The sequence below is a fragment of the Abramis brama genome, assembly GCF_963993115.1.
Source record: "Abramis brama genome assembly, chromosome: 6".
Lineage (NCBI taxonomy): Eukaryota > Metazoa > Chordata > Actinopteri > Cypriniformes > Leuciscidae > Abramis > Abramis brama.
This window is the reverse complement of record NC_139968.1, coordinates 21,929,733-21,947,297: the sequence shown is the minus strand read 5'-3', so window position 1 is coordinate 21,947,297 and position 17,565 is coordinate 21,929,733. Positions and strand designations below refer to the sequence as shown.

At 35.5% G+C, this 17,565-nt stretch overlaps 1 protein-coding gene across 6 annotated transcripts in view; it reads right to left on the bottom strand.

Moving 5' to 3' along the window:
• arhgap45b (Rho GTPase activating protein 45b) overlaps positions 1-16,202 on the bottom strand; it is a 20,309-nt gene extending 4,107 nt beyond the window's left edge. For 4 of the 6 annotated variants that reach the window (XM_084116854.1, XM_084116855.1, XM_084116856.1 and 1 more), the window contains exons 1-19: positions 15,930-16,196; positions 14,196-14,592; positions 10,688-10,831; positions 10,079-10,163; positions 8,683-8,755; positions 8,427-8,487; positions 7,438-7,572; positions 7,222-7,283; positions 6,961-7,071; positions 4,386-4,466; positions 4,115-4,282; positions 3,896-4,033; positions 1,812-2,002; positions 1,609-1,730; positions 1,388-1,486; positions 1,148-1,249; positions 902-1,065; positions 631-819; positions 404-541 (exon numbers count right to left, since the gene is read on the bottom strand). In XM_084116854.1, coding sequence (XP_083972980.1) covers positions 404-541; positions 631-819; positions 902-1,065; positions 1,148-1,249; positions 1,388-1,486; positions 1,609-1,730; positions 1,812-2,002; positions 3,896-4,033; positions 4,115-4,282; positions 4,386-4,466; positions 6,961-7,071; positions 7,222-7,283; positions 7,438-7,572; positions 8,427-8,487; positions 8,683-8,755; positions 10,079-10,163; positions 10,688-10,831; positions 14,196-14,592; positions 15,930-16,181 — 2,712 coding nt within the window. In that variant the 5' untranslated portion in view covers positions 16,182-16,196. Of the gene's footprint in view, positions 1-403; positions 542-630; positions 820-901; positions 1,066-1,147; positions 1,250-1,387; positions 1,487-1,608; positions 1,731-1,811; positions 2,003-3,895; positions 4,034-4,114; positions 4,283-4,385; positions 4,467-6,960; positions 7,072-7,221; positions 7,284-7,437; positions 7,573-8,426; positions 8,488-8,682; positions 8,756-10,078; positions 10,164-10,687; positions 10,832-14,195; positions 14,593-15,411 lie in introns of all 6 variants that reach the window. The other 2 variants (XM_084116859.1, XM_084116858.1) reach the window with 2 other exon arrangements.
• Between the last annotated feature and the right edge of the window lie 1,363 nt (positions 16,203-17,565).

The following is a 17,565-nucleotide window of genomic DNA, read 5'->3' as shown; positions in this document are numbered from 1 at the left end:
ATAGAACAGAATAGAATATATAAAAGATTAAAAAAAAAAAAAAACAGAATTTGCTTTTGTTGGGTTCACCAAATAACTAATTTAATAATATCTCAAATATAAAATATTTATTATAAATGAATATCATTTATTTGAAAAAAATATATAAATTAGATAATTGAGGAACCCCAAAATGCCCCTAAAGTTATATTTTTATTAGTAATATAATTTAAATAGATACATTTACAATAGATAAAAATGAAAAGATTAGTTACATTTGGGTGAACAAATGCAAATTCTGTTAATTTTTTTTTTTAAATAATTTAAAATTTTACTTGATAGAATATAATATACAAAACAGCCCAATTTCCACAATATTATATTGAATGATTTTTCGAAATGTTTACATATAATGGAGTCTCACCTGGCGCAGGTAAAGCTTCAGTACATTACTGATGTCATGCGGTGAGGACTGTGACAGCTCCACCAGCTCTTTGCCGTTCTCAAACGCCTGGCACAGCTTCTCCACCCGCGTCTTCACCCCATTCACTCGATAAATGCCCTGAGAGAGAGAGAGGGAAGGATGCACCCATTAAGATCTTGTATTTCTATTGGCCGAGACCTGCTGAATCTGACTTGTCGCTTGCGTACCTTCATTCTCAAAGCCCTTCTCTCGATCTCAGCGATGCACTTCTTGATGATGAAGGGGATCCCGTCGGGACTGTTGCCGGACACCTGCAAGAAATCCTGCCCGAACAGCTGAAGGCGACCCTGGAGTTTCTTGTGGCCACACTGAATGGCCAAAGTCTCCAAGCAGCGTTTGTGACAAGCCAGGAAACACTGCAAAGAGGACATCAGACATTAATAACCCTGGTTTATTTCAAACAATAGGACAAGCTTTATAAGACGCAGTGGACCTCACCTCCTCGCACTCCGCTCCCTGGAAATAAACGTAGCTGTCGCATTCTCTGCATTTGGACGGGGAGCGCAGTTTTCGCAGTTTGTGCGTCTGAGCGGCTTTCGACAACCCCACGTTCCGAAATGGCCCAGTGGGCACCACAATCTCCGGCTCGATGCCGTTTATATCTGCAAAAGGTTGAGCAGACAGTGAGAAACCAGATGACGGGCACAGATTAGAAAGGAAAATGTGCGCACGCTTTTCTCTCACTTGGAGTTTCAAAGGAAGAAACATTTGAGTCCTTCTCATCAACATCTTCGTTTGATGACATGGTTCCTGTAGATGATGTCCGGGCCATTTTACTTATGTCACCTACCGAAAAAGTAGTAGTAGTCAAGGAACACCATCACAAAAAGTCTCACAAGTTTACTAAAGATATTATAATAAATTAATAGGCCGGTTTATTTCAAACACAAGCATAAAATAAGCATATATGCTTATAAGTTGTACCCGTGCTGGTAGTCGGGGATTCCAGGCCACTTCCTCCTCCCACACTGTCTGTGTCACTCACTGTGGAGCCCCAGGACTTGTGGGACAAGAGACCTCGAGCTGGAAATAAATAAAAAAACGCATCAAAACCATTTGCATGTCTGTTTTATGTACTTACACCAACCCTCCCTCAACATCTATAAATAAATATCATATTTATGTTTATATAGATATGCACATACCCCTCTTCTGATCATCTTTCTGAGAGGCGCTCGTCTCCCCCGCCTCTCCTGTGGTCTGCTGCACTTCAGCGCTGTTCTGAGCATCAGCGTTAGCGCTGTCGGTACGCGCTCTGGCCGACGGCCTGAATTCAAGAGAACACGTTAACGTAAGATCTACCTCCAGTTCCATGATATATGACATGTTGTAGGAGCGTGTTTCTCACTGGCTGGAGGACGCCGAATAGGCCTCAAAATCATAATGCGTCTCAGGCTCTTCGGTCATCTGAAGGTCTTTGACGTGTGTGGCGTACTGCTGTCCCGGGTCGTACAGTTTACTGCTCTCACACAGCGTCTGGTAGTGCACCGGCAGCGCTACCGTCTGCATGTGCATGATCTGGTAGTAGGAGATGGTGGCCTGGAAAGAGTTCCTCACACAGTTAAAACCACTCAAGCTGGATTTAGATTAGTTTTTCATTAGTTTTTCAGCAAGTAATGCATGACTGGGTCATTAGCCAAGTAAACAAGCTCTATAAATATCCTGATCAGAGTTTAAAAATCCCTTAACCTGGAGAAAGTTTAGCATATATATTAGGGGTGTAACGATACACGTATTCGTATTGAACCGTTCGGTACGAGGCTTTCGGTTCGGTTTTCGGTACGCATTTTCAACTTGTTGGACCAAAATTTCGTTATTTCAAATGTAGGCGCGTTGCGCGTGGCAAGCGCGCTCATAAAGTAAGAGACGCCGGCGTGACCACATTGCCCAACATCAAATGGCAAACGTAATGTAAGAGAAACAAAACTGCTCGTTATTGTGTGGTTGAAGGACCGTTTATCAGTTTGGACCAGTGCAGCGCGAGCCGATCGTGATCATGCGACACTGTTACTACACAGCGCTAATAAGAGAGCCAGTAAAGAAAGCATTTGAATTCGCCACAGAAGTAATAACATTGCTGCGAGATCTAGTGAGAAGCATTCACATTTCTCCGTTATTAACGGATCAAACAGCGCTGACGTGGAAACCAGGAGAAACATTGTGCCATGAATGAACTATCCGGTGTCCACAGATTAGCAACATTCACCATGGATTTACTGTAGTAACACTAACTGCAACCATGGAAGTTTGGCAGGAATAGTAGGCTATAATGCCTTCAAGTAACATTACGTCAGTTTTATTTTCACATTATGAATACAATTGCTGCCCTCAAATGTTAATCTGAACTAAAATAAACCTTTGTTTATAACTACTACAATATTACATTTCATTTTTTCCAATGAGCTGTTTTGTTTTATATGCTCCTAAGAAGAGTCAATTATAGCTATAGAATTGCTCAAAGTAAAAATAAAAATAAATAAATTTAAATCAAGGATTTCTCTGGCATTTCTTTCTTTTTGCTGTATCAAAAACATACCGAACCATGACAAGTGTATCGTATCGACCTGAACCGTGAATTTTGTGAACCGTTACACAATCAATCAATCAATCAATCTATCTATCTATCTATCTATCTATCTATCTATCTATCTATCTATCTATCTATCTATCTATCTATCTATCTATCTATCTATCTATCTATCTATCTATCTATCTATCTATCTATCTATCTATCTATCTATATAATTTTGAAAAATATTTCCTTAATAAAGTTGTCATGTTTTACAATATTTCCTTAATATATTTTGTTGCATTTAAAATATTTCCTTAATGAATTTGCTTTTAAAAAACTAAAATATATTTTTGCTGTATTTTACAATATTTCCTTATATTTTCCTATATTTTAACATTTGCTTATTTGCTATAGTTTTAATGTTTGCTGTATTTTACAATTTTTACAAATATATTCACTACATTTTAAAATGCCGCCTCTATATATTTGCTGTACTTTTTAAATCCTAAAATATTTGCTGTATTTTACTATATTTAATGAAAACTGCTTTGACGGATTAATTATTTAGCAAAAAAGGATAAACAAGTCTTGTGTGAAATACCTCTTGTAATAAAGACACCTAGACCTACTGTGATTTTGTTCATCATACTTTTGTGAAATGTTAATTCAAAGGAAGATCTTAAGTTATAGACTTAAAGGAATAAAAAAATAAATTATAAAGGAATAAAAAAATTATAATCGAGAAGTATAAATTCTGATGGTAAGATGAATGTTGTTCTAAGACGAGCAACAGTAACCGATCTTTTAATTTAGCTAGATTATTATTCTTATGATGCAAATTAAACTTTGTATCATGTTGCAGTTGTAAACCTTTGATTTCTATAGCAAATGTTTGCTTTAAGCTGTATGTAGGCACATACCGAGCGAATGGTCTGGTCAGTCTGCTTGATGACCTCTTGGATCTGCCGCAGAACCGTGACCTTCATGTGCTCCAGCTCCTGGTGTTGTGTGGTCACATCTGCGATGCAGGTCCGGTATGTGGCCTCCGCCTCCTCAGCCTGAGACAAACACACAGTTTCAAAAACTCAACCTGCTCAAACACTTTTCCTACTGTGTCTTAACTGGCAGGAAGCGCTGACCTTGTTGCGGGCCTCTTCCTCCAGGCGTTTCTTCTTGTCGACTGCTTTGGTGGTGGAGCTGCCGCCCTCCTCCTCGGCCCGGTTAGCGGCAGTCCTGGCCTTGTCGTACTCTTCACAGCGGGCCATGTAGACCTGCTTAGCCCTGCGCAAGTTCGCCTCACACTCCATCTGTGTTCAAACACATAACTTTCATAAACCTGTACTGACACATCCTGGCTCGAGCTTGAATGCGTTTTTGATAGCTAAAAAGATGAATGATAGTAAATGTTACCAGTTTTCTCTTGGCCTTCAGCCATTGTTCCTTGATCTCCTTGCGTTTCTTCTCGTGCTCTTGTTTGCGGAGCAGCAGAGGCTGTGGATGAACAAAGCACACGATGCTTCAAAAATCCAAATACTTCATGCTCCAGGTTTCAAGATATTAACACCATCAGTGAACAATTAGAAAAAAAAAAATGAATTAGGACTAATAAATTACATATATTAAAGAGGAATAAGTAATAAATAATAGGAATAATAAACTTCATGCAGAACATTCAACAACAACAGCATTTATTATATATTTAATAACAAAAACAACCACCACAAGACGACTTTAAAAAGTATAATGTAGAAAATATTCACCAACAACTAACATTTAATAATAATAATAATAATAATAATAATAATAATAATAATAATAATAATAATAATAAAATTACTATTAACACTTAACCACAACACCTATTATTTCCAACATGTATTTAATACCAATTATTATTATGTCATAAATGTAACAATTATATCAAATATTTAACAGTTATACATTTTTATATATTATTAATAATACTAATACAAATAATAATAATAATAATAATAATAATAATAACAAATTATTATTAACATATATTCAACAATTATTATATCAAATATTTAACAATTATAAATGATAATATATGTTCTTAATGAATAATAATTGTATTATAATACTAATATTATATTTTATTAAATAAATTATTATAATTAGCATATTATTAGCATATATTTAACAACAATTACATATAATACATCTATGAATAACCACATCATCATCATCATCATCATCATCATCATCATCATCATCATCATCATCATTATTATTATATATATATTCTGCAGGATACTTTTTAAAGATCTCTTATCTTTAAATAAATACTATAATATTATGTAATTATACATTATTAATTGTATCACTAAATACGATTTGCAGATCAAGTTATCTTAAACTAAAAATAAATGTCTCTATTTTAAAACAATATAATAATCTATAATTAGTTAATATATGATATACAAAAAAATAATTGACATGATATATATATATATATATATATATTAGGGGTGACCCCGAATAGTCGAAGATTCGATGCTTCGATAGGAGGAGCCTGATTCGACTACCGATCTCCCGGTCGAATCTTCGCAGAGGTGTTATGAAAGGAGGATCATGCCACTTTGGCTATATGAGGCAGCTCAGTGTCTGATTTCACATAGAACTAGCTTTTATGTCAATACGTTAATATTCAGCCTATTATGATAATGCTGTAGGCCTATATAAAAATGTGTAAGAAGCTTTTAATAAATATTTTTTTAACGTGCGTGAATAAATCCAAACACCCCGTGACAGATTTAAGTTTCACTCTCAATCCGTGACCGACAGAGGAGCGTCTTCGCGGCAAGGATTTAAATCTTTAACAATGTCTGGGATAAGAAAATCTAAAGTGTGGATGTACACCATCAGAAAGGATATTCTCCAAGGCTGGATTTAGCATCAGGAAAACCATGATCGCACTTCTGCCGGCCAACGTTAACATGTTTCACGCATAGACTGGGTTTCATGTTAGAATGTGTTTTATCCGTGCGCACAATTTGAAAAGACTCCAACGGACACAGACAGAGTGAAAGATTGGATTTGTTCTCTCGATCAGGTACAAGTGATTTCAAAACTTTTCAGCCGGTTCTAATTTTATTTTTGGATGCTGTGAACATTTTTTAGCTAAAAAGACTGCCTCTCCAGTTTAGCATTTATTGTTGTTTCTGCAGTTAAAAAGACAAAGTTGAAAATTCTGGCTGCTATCGTTATTTTAATAATTTCTTTATTTTTATTTTATTTATTAATCTGTCAGGGTTATCTAATCTAACTATTTGTGGCTTGTGTTTTGAATATATGTTCCCCTGCACTTTAGGCATTTTGCACACATTTGCTCCTCATCCTGTGACTTGATTCTGATTTATTTCGTTTTGTATTTTTATTTATTAGAAAGGTAGGCCTATATTCTGTTCTAATTTAATTTAGTAAATTAATTGTTTATTTTTTCGGTGCATCGATGTTGTGCTGTAGGCTGGCCTGCTCGCACAGGTAATTTAGCCGATTTAATTTGATTTGCATGTGAAATGCAAATCTGCAGTGTGGCCTTTCTGGAGTTATTTATGTTATTTCTTAGTTTTATTGATCAAAAATGTTTTTATACATTTTCTTCTATATCTTTGTGTGATTTTCTGTACATCGCGGCTTTGAAACGTTAAAGCCCCGCCCCCAGCCCCACACACATGATTCGACTATTAGTCGACTATAGGCAAGGCATGACGATTCTGATTCGACTATGAAAATCCATAGTCGGGGACACCCCTAATATATATATATATATATATATATATATATATATATATATATATATATATATATATATATATATATATATATATATATATATATATATATATATATATATATATATATATATATATATATATTCTTTTTTTTTTTCATAATCATCATCCTCATAATAACAACAACAGCTATTATTACTGATGAAAGGATGACATGGCTGCTTTACCATGATGAAGGTCTGGTTGTTCAGGGTGGAGGCTGCCTGATGCATCCCAGCGCTCTGCTCCAGGTCCTGCTCCAGAGCCAGAGAGTAGATGGAGAAGAAGGGCATGTGTGGCTGATGGACACAAAAAGAGATGCATCAGACAGACAGACAGACAGACAGACAGACAGACAGACAGACAGACAGACAGACAGACAGACAGACAGACAGACAGACAGACAGACAGACAGACAGACAGACAGACAGACAGACATCAAATCTCACCTGCGTGATGGTCTGTTTACATGACTGATAGATCCTTTGTAAGCCCTTGGAGAACTCCAGCTCTAGATAAATATGAATTGCAATTTAATATGTAAAATATAAAGTAAAAAGGCAGAAAATAAACAAGTAAAACCTAATAACTACATAATGTGGATCAACCAATCAGAATCATGTTTTATATAGAAACAACACTATTTGTCGTTATAGTGCTCCCACCCAGCGCAAGCTTCCTCTCCACATAGCTGATCAGATCCTTCATGTACTTGGAGATGGTTTTAGCGTACGTCAGAGCCGAGTCCACACCACCTTCACTGCGCTGCAGGATAATGTCCACCTCTTCAGCGCTCATCGCTGCAGCACACAAACACATTTATGGGGGAGTAAATATGTAATATTTGAAATAATAATAATTATTAATATTATGCCTATGTCTTTATTATAATAAGATTTTTATAATAATAATTATAATAATAATAGATTAATAATAATATAATAAGTCAATATTATAAAATATAACTCAATAATAGATGTTCTGCAGGAGACTTTTTAAAGTTCTCTTATTGCAATATTAAAAATAAATATTAATTTTAAAAAATGCTCTTCAGGAGGCTTTATAAATATCTCTAAATAAATAAACTAAATATGCAATTATGAGTTCTTAAATAAATAAAATGCATATTATTAAATATATGTTCTGCAGGAGACCAAGTTTTCTTATAATAAATGGGTATTGTAAAAATATCAATTTTACAATGTAAGAATATTCTTTAGTTAATATTATATAATGATAATAATGAATATTATAATTATTATAAATGTTCAGCAAGGACATTTTTAAAGTTCCCGCATTACAATAAAAATTACTATTAATTTTAAACATTAAGGAAACTTTTTAAAGATCAAATAAACGAATAATTAATTATTATACAATGAGTTCTAAAGTAAATAAAATACATACATGTACAATAATAAAAAAGTAAATCTTAATTTTAAACGTTCTTCAGGAGACTTTTTAAAGATCTCTAAATAAATTTATTATACATGAGTTTTATAATAAAAAAAGTAAATAAATTATTCTAAAAGTTCTGCAGGAGACTTTTTGATTAGAATAATATATTTTCCAAATAAATTTTGTGAAATGCCAAATTTCTACATCAGTGCATTCCTACTTATTTTTCTGTATGTCTGAATTTGTCAAAATGTACCCAGCTCAGATGAATCACTCCGTGTGTGTAAAAGCTCGTGACCCGAGAGGTTCTCCATAGACTGAAGAGAGAAGACACACACACACACACACAAATATATGTAAAACACCTTCATACTGCGTTCCATGTGATTCCTATTTCAGGGGACAACTGCGTCACAGAGCAACAGCATGAATCACAGAACTGCACTTTCAGGAAGTCAAAACCTGCTGCCAACATCCGCTCTTTACAGGCAGTGAAACTGACACACACTTACCCTGCTCTTCTCAGTGGGCATCACAGACAACAGCGTGCTACTGTCCACCTCTCCCATCAGCAGTTCAGAGACACTGAGGACAGAAAGAACATCTCAGCTTTCTCTGAACGTATCAGAATGTAACGTTAGAGGGCAAACCGAGTCAACCTGCAATTGAATTATCCACTAAAATGCCTATAATGACCAGGGAGAATAATCAGATGCCGGTGTTAGTGTTTGGTTCACAACTTCCTCTTTACTTTGTTCTTACCACAAAAACAGCATCACGCTACACTGCACTGGCGCATGATTTAATGTTTCAGCCGCAGGAAATCAACGCAAGATATTCTCGAACATTTGAGCAACATTTTGCGCCGCCATTCGGATGAATATGACAGCAGAACTGATAATCAGGATAAAACTGATAATCAGGAATCATAACACTAGAAGTGAAAACAGCAGTACATCAGGTGCTGATAATGATCAGCTCGAACTCAAAAACAGATCCGTGAGGGTTTTAGGCTGTTAGTGTAGAAGCCACAGATCAACTTCCTGTTATTTCTGTAGAGCTGCGATTAATGTCAATAATCTAACAGAGATTTCATAACGCATGCAAAGAACGCCACATGGAACTACATTCCTGCGTGCATTTATTCATTACGACTGTGAAAATAAAATATAATAAAAAAAATAAAAACTTTCCAAAAGGAACTACATGCTATTTCCCTTAGAATTATTCAGATTAAATAAAAAAAATAACCAAAGAAACGTGTAATTTCCCCGAGTGAATAAAAAAAAAAAAAAAGAAATCCAAAAGGAACAATGTGCAATTTCACCTGAACAAATCAAAAAAGTTAAATAAATACCAATGAAACAATGTAATTTTCAACCCAAATTAATTATAAATAAATACCAAAAAAACAAACGTTTAATTTCCTCCTGAATTAATTGAAAGCTAAATTATGCAAGATTATCACATGACCTCACTTATTTGTTTAATTTTTTAATTTAAATGACACTCTCTAGGCATCAAATAAGTTATTTAAAAGGAGACATGTTAAAAATCATGGCTGAAATTACTTCCAGTTCATATCACATCCAAAATAGAAAATCAAGTCGTGCACATTGCATTGTGGGATACAGTGTTCTCTGGCTGTGTACTGCACATTTTGGTAAATGTAATACACCATCCATGTATTCTAATTATTCAGCAAATTAATGCTCAGTATGCATACTGCAAAACGTGTATAAAAAAAAAAAAAAAAGAGGCAATTGAGAGGTAAAAGTTTGCAATTCCAAGAAACAAAGTAGCAATGATGAGATAGATAGTCACATCTACTTCATACATCACTTCTTATCAGAGTCAGAAACGCATTGATTGTGTGTTATCAGTTCACACTGAGCTCTCCATACTCACTTGCTGCTAAAAGCTACAGCAATGGTCTCAATGGCCTTCTCAAAATCTTTCTTGTCCGCTTCATTGCACACTTCATAGTGGTATCCTGAAGGAAAAACAAAATATGTTGGTAAATGGTTTAAAAACAACAACAACAAATGTATTCTGCGCTGTTGACATGACAGTTTTCAACTAAAAACGTGTGCATTTTGGCCGTTCATTTACATGACAACGGCGTTTTGGGGACCTGAAAATGCAAAGTTTTTTTTAAAAATGATACCGTTATTGTCTCAGTGTATTTGAACGAATTTGTGAAAATGGTGACATTACGCGCTTTACGTGTTCAGTCTATAGTAGTGTTTCTTTACAAAGTGACATCAACTACTGGCCTGGCATGAATACAGCGTTTTTAGTTGTTTTTGTGGATCCGAGTGAATGGGGATCGTTTTGACAACATTGTCGTCTTTACGAAAAGGAAAAATATTTCTGTTTTTTAGTACATCATTGTTGTGTGAACGTGCCCTCAGTCTAAAAACTGGATGCACTACTGACAAAGAAAAAAAACAAATCCATTCTTTAAGATCAAATGCCACATTCTTTTGGTATTTTAGCATATGTGATTGCTCTAACCTTTGACCTGTGAGATGAGTTTTCCGGCAGCGGTGAGCGTCTCCACCGTGTTGAGGAGCGGGTACATGCTGATGACCTGCCGCAGGATGCGCAGAACTTCCCCCAGACACTCATGGGCCAACGGACGCCGGTTCTCCTGTTTGTCTGCAAAAGACCATCCACGACATTAGAGCTGCGTGATTCTGGATAAATTGAGAATGAATTTTTTTTTTGCGTCTCAAACTGAAATCATGATTCATGACAAACTGAAATCATGACAAACCTGAACAGATTAAACAAAATAACATGTAATTTAATAGGTGTTCTGAAAAATTTTAATTTCTGGAGTCTATTTAAAATGTTTAATTATCTGAACGAAATATATTATAATATATATATATATATATATATATATATATATATATATATATATATATATATATATATATATATATATATATATATATATATATATATATAAAAAATTCATTCAGATAATTAAACATTTTTAAAAAATTGGTTTGAGTGAATGATTCAATGACTCGCTCACTCCATAGTTCACTTGTTTCATTACTGGATGAATCTGAGTTTCTTTGAATTAATCTCTTGAATGATTCAATGACAATAAATTTCAGAGTCACCTGTCGCCACCTACTGGCGTAACGATGTAATCGTTATTTGAAGCACCAATCTCCATTTTGATCACTTCAGTAGACATCAGTGTTTATATCCAAACTATAAACTTTCCCCAGTTCTGTGATAATAGGTATATTTGTAACATAAATAACTAAACTGTGTGGTTGAAAAGACTGTTTGCAAAGTCGTTTCATACCTATACATGACAATCAGCAGCAGCGCGAACAGATTTTAATGTTCCAGTGTGATTTTGTCAAAGGTTTAATAGACAAGAGAATCACTCATTTAGGAATGAGATCGTGTGGCTGTTTGAATAAAGATTGCGATCTTTTAAAGATTAATCGTGCAGCTCTACACAACATCCATTCTTATCAGCTGAAAATGGGTTACAGACACACAAGCTCAGAAACTTGCCAAAATGACAAACAACTCTGCTTTCCTCACTGATAACAAAATGTTAATACAAACAAACACTCAAAATTAAAATAAACAAACTGAACAAAGAGATAAAACAATTTAAATGAACAAAAAAATAAACCAATAAATAAACATTACCAAATAAAAAAACAACAAGAAAGTTTATTAAAAATATTTTTGTTTGTCCATTTATTTATTTATTTAACAAAATAAATGGACAAAACTGAAACAAACAATTAACAAATACAAAGAACCATTTAAACTAACAAAAACAAATTAGTAAAATAAATTAGGCTTAGTTTTAAATCATTTCTTGAAATGTTTCTTTTATAGGGAGAAATCTGACCAGGACATTTCTTAGGTGAACCCAAAAAGCCTTTAACCGACACGTCAATGTCTGTCGTGCTGACAGGAAGCATAAGAAATCTGCACTGATCCTAAAACAGTCAAGATGATGCAAGACGGACCGTTTGTTAGCACTGTGTTGCACTGCTTTCTCGTCTGCACGTCTACAAGCCACTTCCTCCAGTCGTATCACCTAACTGTAACTCTCCAAGTACAAACACCTAGGCCAAAACTGTTATTGTTGAGTTTCTCTTTAACCTGACTTGTACAGCAGTGGGAAGCATGAACAACCGTTTTTTTTTTTTTTAAAGTAGGCCACTTGCAATGAATAATAATAATGAAAAAAGCTTCTGGTGAAGACAGAAAGGCCTGGTGGAAAATGTGCCATGGGGTCAACCACTAAAACCCATCCATGCCATAAGCAGTACATTGGATATTTCTAAAACATGACAAAATGGTTGAAATGAGGATGTTTTCTAACTGATCCAAGATAATGGCTGGCATAATAGCTCTATTTTAACTTGCTGTTCTGATTAACCTTTTTAATATTATTATGGGATGCTTGATATGTGTCAAGGAATTATGAAGTGTGTCAATGTGTAAATATTTATGTTGGTGTATTTATGTATATTTGCATGATACCAGTGTCAAAGATGAATTCCCACTCTGTGACAAACAGAATGGATAATCAAGTTAAGCTACACTAAACTAAAAAATTTGTTTGTAATTTTTTTTAATCATTTATATTAGTGCTGGGCAAAGATTAATCGCATCCAAAATAAAAGTTTGTTTTTGCATAATATATGTGTGTGTACTGTGTATAATTATTTTGTATATGTAAATACACACATATGCATGTATATATTTAAGAATTTTTATTTATTTATATATAAATTATTTATATTTATATATAATATAAATTATGTATAAATATATACAGTATATACATGCAAATATTTCTTAAATAAATACATGCATATGTGTGTATTTATATATACAAAATAATTATACACAGTACACACACATATATTATGCAAAAACAAACTTATTTTGGATGCGATTAATCGCAATTAATCTTTGCCCAGCACTAATTTATATGCATAGTAAAGGAGTTAGCCAGAAAATTAAGAGACACACAAATTTCTTCTCTCCTTCCTTGCAACACAACTTTCACGAATTGTTGAACAGAATTTGTTTTCTTTTTAGGGGATTGCTTCTTGGTTTGGAACATTTTTGTGAAAAGATCTATACAAATAAAGTTTGAATTTATATTGAATTTATCAGATTTATACATCTAACTTTACTCAGCATAGAACAAAGATCTCAGTGTAATACACACTAAATATTTCCCAAACAATATTTAACTATTCAATAGCTTTAATCAAGTATAATAAACCAAACAATTAATATAAACAATAAATAACTATTTATAAAATGCAAAATGGGTCCCAAAATGTGAACATTTATAGCTGCCTTTTTGTTTTATTTAAAAGGGTTGACTCTCATTGGATTCTTCGCCACAAAAAAAGGTTTAAAAAAAAAGCCCTGCAACAGAATATCTCAAAGTACCATGGTATTACCATTACTTTATCATGATACCAACACAGTGCTTTTATAAGGAGCCTCTTGTTAAAAAGTTCCTTTAATTTATCTCTACCGAGCTGTCAGAAAGCGGTTCATGAGCTCCGAGTTGTCAGAAAGCTTCAAATATAATAATTGATTTCGGTATTTATGGGTACGGCTACAGGTTTGGTGCTTAAATGACGTTGCTTTACGAGTCCTGAGAGCGGAAGGGGGTGTTTTCTGAGAGTACCGTTTCCTGTGCCACTGTGGCGCACCACAGGAACTCAACTTCACTGCAGCTACAGAAAGAACAGGGCCTCTTGAGCAAACTCAGCCCCGCCCCTTTTTCTCCTCCACAATCACATGATCCACAGCGGAAGGTGATGTTTGCGGTAAGACGTGCAATTCGTCATGAGGCAGATTAGTATGGAGTGCTGTTGTGCACATCTCAGTTAAAAGATAAATATGGGGACACGTTTAATAAATGTTTATAAAACTTTTTCGTCCTTAAACCCCAAATAATCCATGTCATATAGATTCTCTCCAACAAAATCATCATCGATCTTACCTTCAAGCACAACATCTTTCAGTTTCTCCACTGCTTTGGCAAACCGCTCCACTATGCGCAGAAGCGACGGGATGTCTTCCACCTCAATAGCCACTGTGGTCTCGGGCGTCTCTGGTGAAGGACTCTGGGAGATGACAGATTTTCCTGCACCCTTACTGAAGACCCAAGACTGGATAGGGAAGCCGGCTGCGCTAGGATTGCGACTCAGAGAAGTTGGCCGCTTTAGGGTGCCCATTGGGGACGGGCAGCCCACCAGCTTAGTGTGCTGGGTCATAGGAGTACCGGGACAGGAAGACGGGACTTCCAGGACGGATGGAGACAGACTAGAGGACGTCTGGGACGAAGAGGTGGCGGCATCGACGACATCTTTCCGAGGCTGCTCTTGAAGAGCAGAGAGCTGGATTGAGACAAAAAAAGGGAAACCGTGTGAGCAAACTGATAAACGTGGCATGCAAACTTAGGTTTGTGGATGGAGAACAAGATCTGTGGCTGACTACAATAGACGGTTGTTAGTAAACAGAACTTCTTTCACAAGAGCGTTTGTGCAACCGTGGCCTACTTCCTGTCACACCCCGAAGAGCTGATGCCATACTAACAGGCCTAGCTGAGGCCCACAAACACTCCTAAAAGCGTGAACACAAGGACAAGCAACCAAAAATGTCATTTCTGTAGCTCAAAGGCCACATCTATAATGAACTAACACCTAAAAATTATGCACTACTACACAAACCAATGTGTCAAAAGACCAAAAAACAAAGTGTAATCCCAAAATCCAATTAACAAAAAATGACATTTCATTTAAACAGATAGATAGAAGCTTGCTTATATTCTTTCCCCATCAAAAAACGGCAAGATAATTTTTTAGAACAAAGATAAAACATTCCATGTTAAGCCAATTATTATAAGGTAAAAAAAAAGTATAATAATTTACAATCTGTTTACACCGCTCTGGTTGACTTGTACACTAAAATAAGTTGCTGCCTTAATTTTAAGTACAATCAACTTGGATGTTTAAGTCATTTCAACTTAAATAACATTAAACTGACTTAAAATCAGTTAATCTTGTATAACATTAAAAAAAAAAGAGTTGATAATTGCTTGACTTATCTTGAGTTAAAGCAAAGTAAAAACATGTTGTCATAACTTATTACACGACACATGCATATTTTTAACAGTAACATACAAACATTTACAGTAGTTTTCAATAAAAACCCACCTGTTTGAGCCAGACGTTTGGTCTATTTGGCAAGATGTCCAATTTACTTTTGCTGTTTGATTTTTTCACTCTCTGACTCGTGGCGTAAGGACTGTAGCTTTTGCTACTCGATCCACGCTTTAACATTTCCAGCTACCGTCCGTTACAAAATCAACTTTCCACACCGTTTTCCATCATTTCTCATAATTGTATTGCAACATATGCCTTGAAAAGTAATTAAGTCTAAAGAAAATCCTCAAACCAGAAATTAAAATGACAAAATGTCTAAAGTAAGGCAAAACCTGAACTTCTTGCACCTTGCTGCGCCATATCACACTGAGGAAGTTTAGTCCGTCCTTTTCTTTGTAGCATAACTGTCTAATGATACGCTTTAAAGTCTATATTTGTTTTTGAAAACACTGATAAAAACACATATGTTTCAACAACGTCGAAAACGACACGAAAACATGAGCGCGAGGGTGAAATGTCAATCAAGTTGATTGGCAGGAGGAAAAGGCGAGAGATGCTGTGCGACTTACTGATGGAGAGTTGAGAGGCGCTTGGCTGCTTCCTGTTCGGCTCTTCTTTGACATCGAGTGCGTCTTTATCAGTTCCCTTGTCCTTTTAGAGAACATTTTAAGCTTTAGATGTTTAGATCCGCCGCGTATGTCTTTTAGTTTACGATATAACCCCCCTGCCCACCCCCCGGCTCCCCATTTCAAAGCGCTGATGCGAGGTTTACACACTCCGAGCTCGAGCTTCTGTCTCGCTCCTCCAATAGTATCGCACATTGACTGAATCTACTGTCACACATCAGAACAGTCTGCGGCGCATCCGCTTTTGTGTTTTTTCACTCTCAGTCCCTTTGACAAGTGAAACTGCGTCGCTGTGTAGAAACATGTGGGATGGATAACATTATGCATGCTTGTTGAGACTAACAAACAGCGTTTACGCAGCGATTTTCATCATTTTAACTCGCAACGATAAGATTTGGCCAACTGCTCCACAGTTCGTCGTTAATGTCTGTCACCTGCGGTGGTTTAATTAAGTGATAAAACACCGCCCACTTTCGTGACAAAAGACTTCTTGAAATCTTTTTGCATGACAAAAGATCTAATTTTAACTACTTTCGTTTAATTTCTATGAAATAAACTGTTAAAAGAATAGTGTTAAAGTCGCCATCAAAACTGAGGTTTTTTGGCTTTTAGTATGAATAGGTTAGCCTTACTGTTATCTATAAGCCATTGCTTCAATGGTTGCGTCCAAAATCGCATAGCTCTCTAGTACTTATTTTGAATAAAGTAATTACTTCACGACCGCTATAAAAAATAGGCCTACGTTCTATATAGTGTGAATAACTTGAATGTAAGCTACTGTGAATTCGGACATACTTCTTGTGTCACATATACTGTTTTTTGCTTACTATATAGGAAATTGTGCGATTTCGGATGCAGACAATGACAAAATTTGACTTTAGAATATATAAACATTCAAAACTCTCACTTCTGCTACTATAGATCAATGATTTTGATAACATCATGCTGTACTTCAGCTTTTCCTGTCCAATCAAATGCTCTAGAACCTGAAGCAGCCTGTCCCCTACATTATAAATTAACCTAAACCTGCCCGTTTAAGGTTCTTGCACGTGTCTTGAAAAGACAGAGCATAACAATCTTTGCAATGCAAGGCCAATCAGAATTCAGTATGCAAATAAATTCACTAAAGCCAACCAATAGCAAAAATACAAGATATGTTGGTAAGATTTGGAATGGCAAGTCAGTTTAGCTGTTTGTCTTTTAATAACGGTCACATGACATGATATGTATTGAGTTGGCTTGTGCGTTTTTTGTTTCGCGCTTCAGAAAATGTGACATTCTGTTAAGGGATCATTAGCTGTGTCCCAATTCAGAGGCTGCATCCTTCGAAGGCTGATTGCATCACTGCGGCACAACGAAGGCTGCCCCAATGAGAAGGCTCCAAGTGGCCTCCAAATGTGTCCTTTGTTTCCTGTGAAATGAAGGATACAACAGATGGACCCTTCACGGCCTTGCCTTCCCCAGAATTCATTGCGCGCTTGTGATGACAGGATTTTTTTTTAGAGAAATTGCCGAATTACACTTTTAAACGTAAGTTTTGGGTTTCAGCTTAACTCAAATATCTGATACAAATAAATAA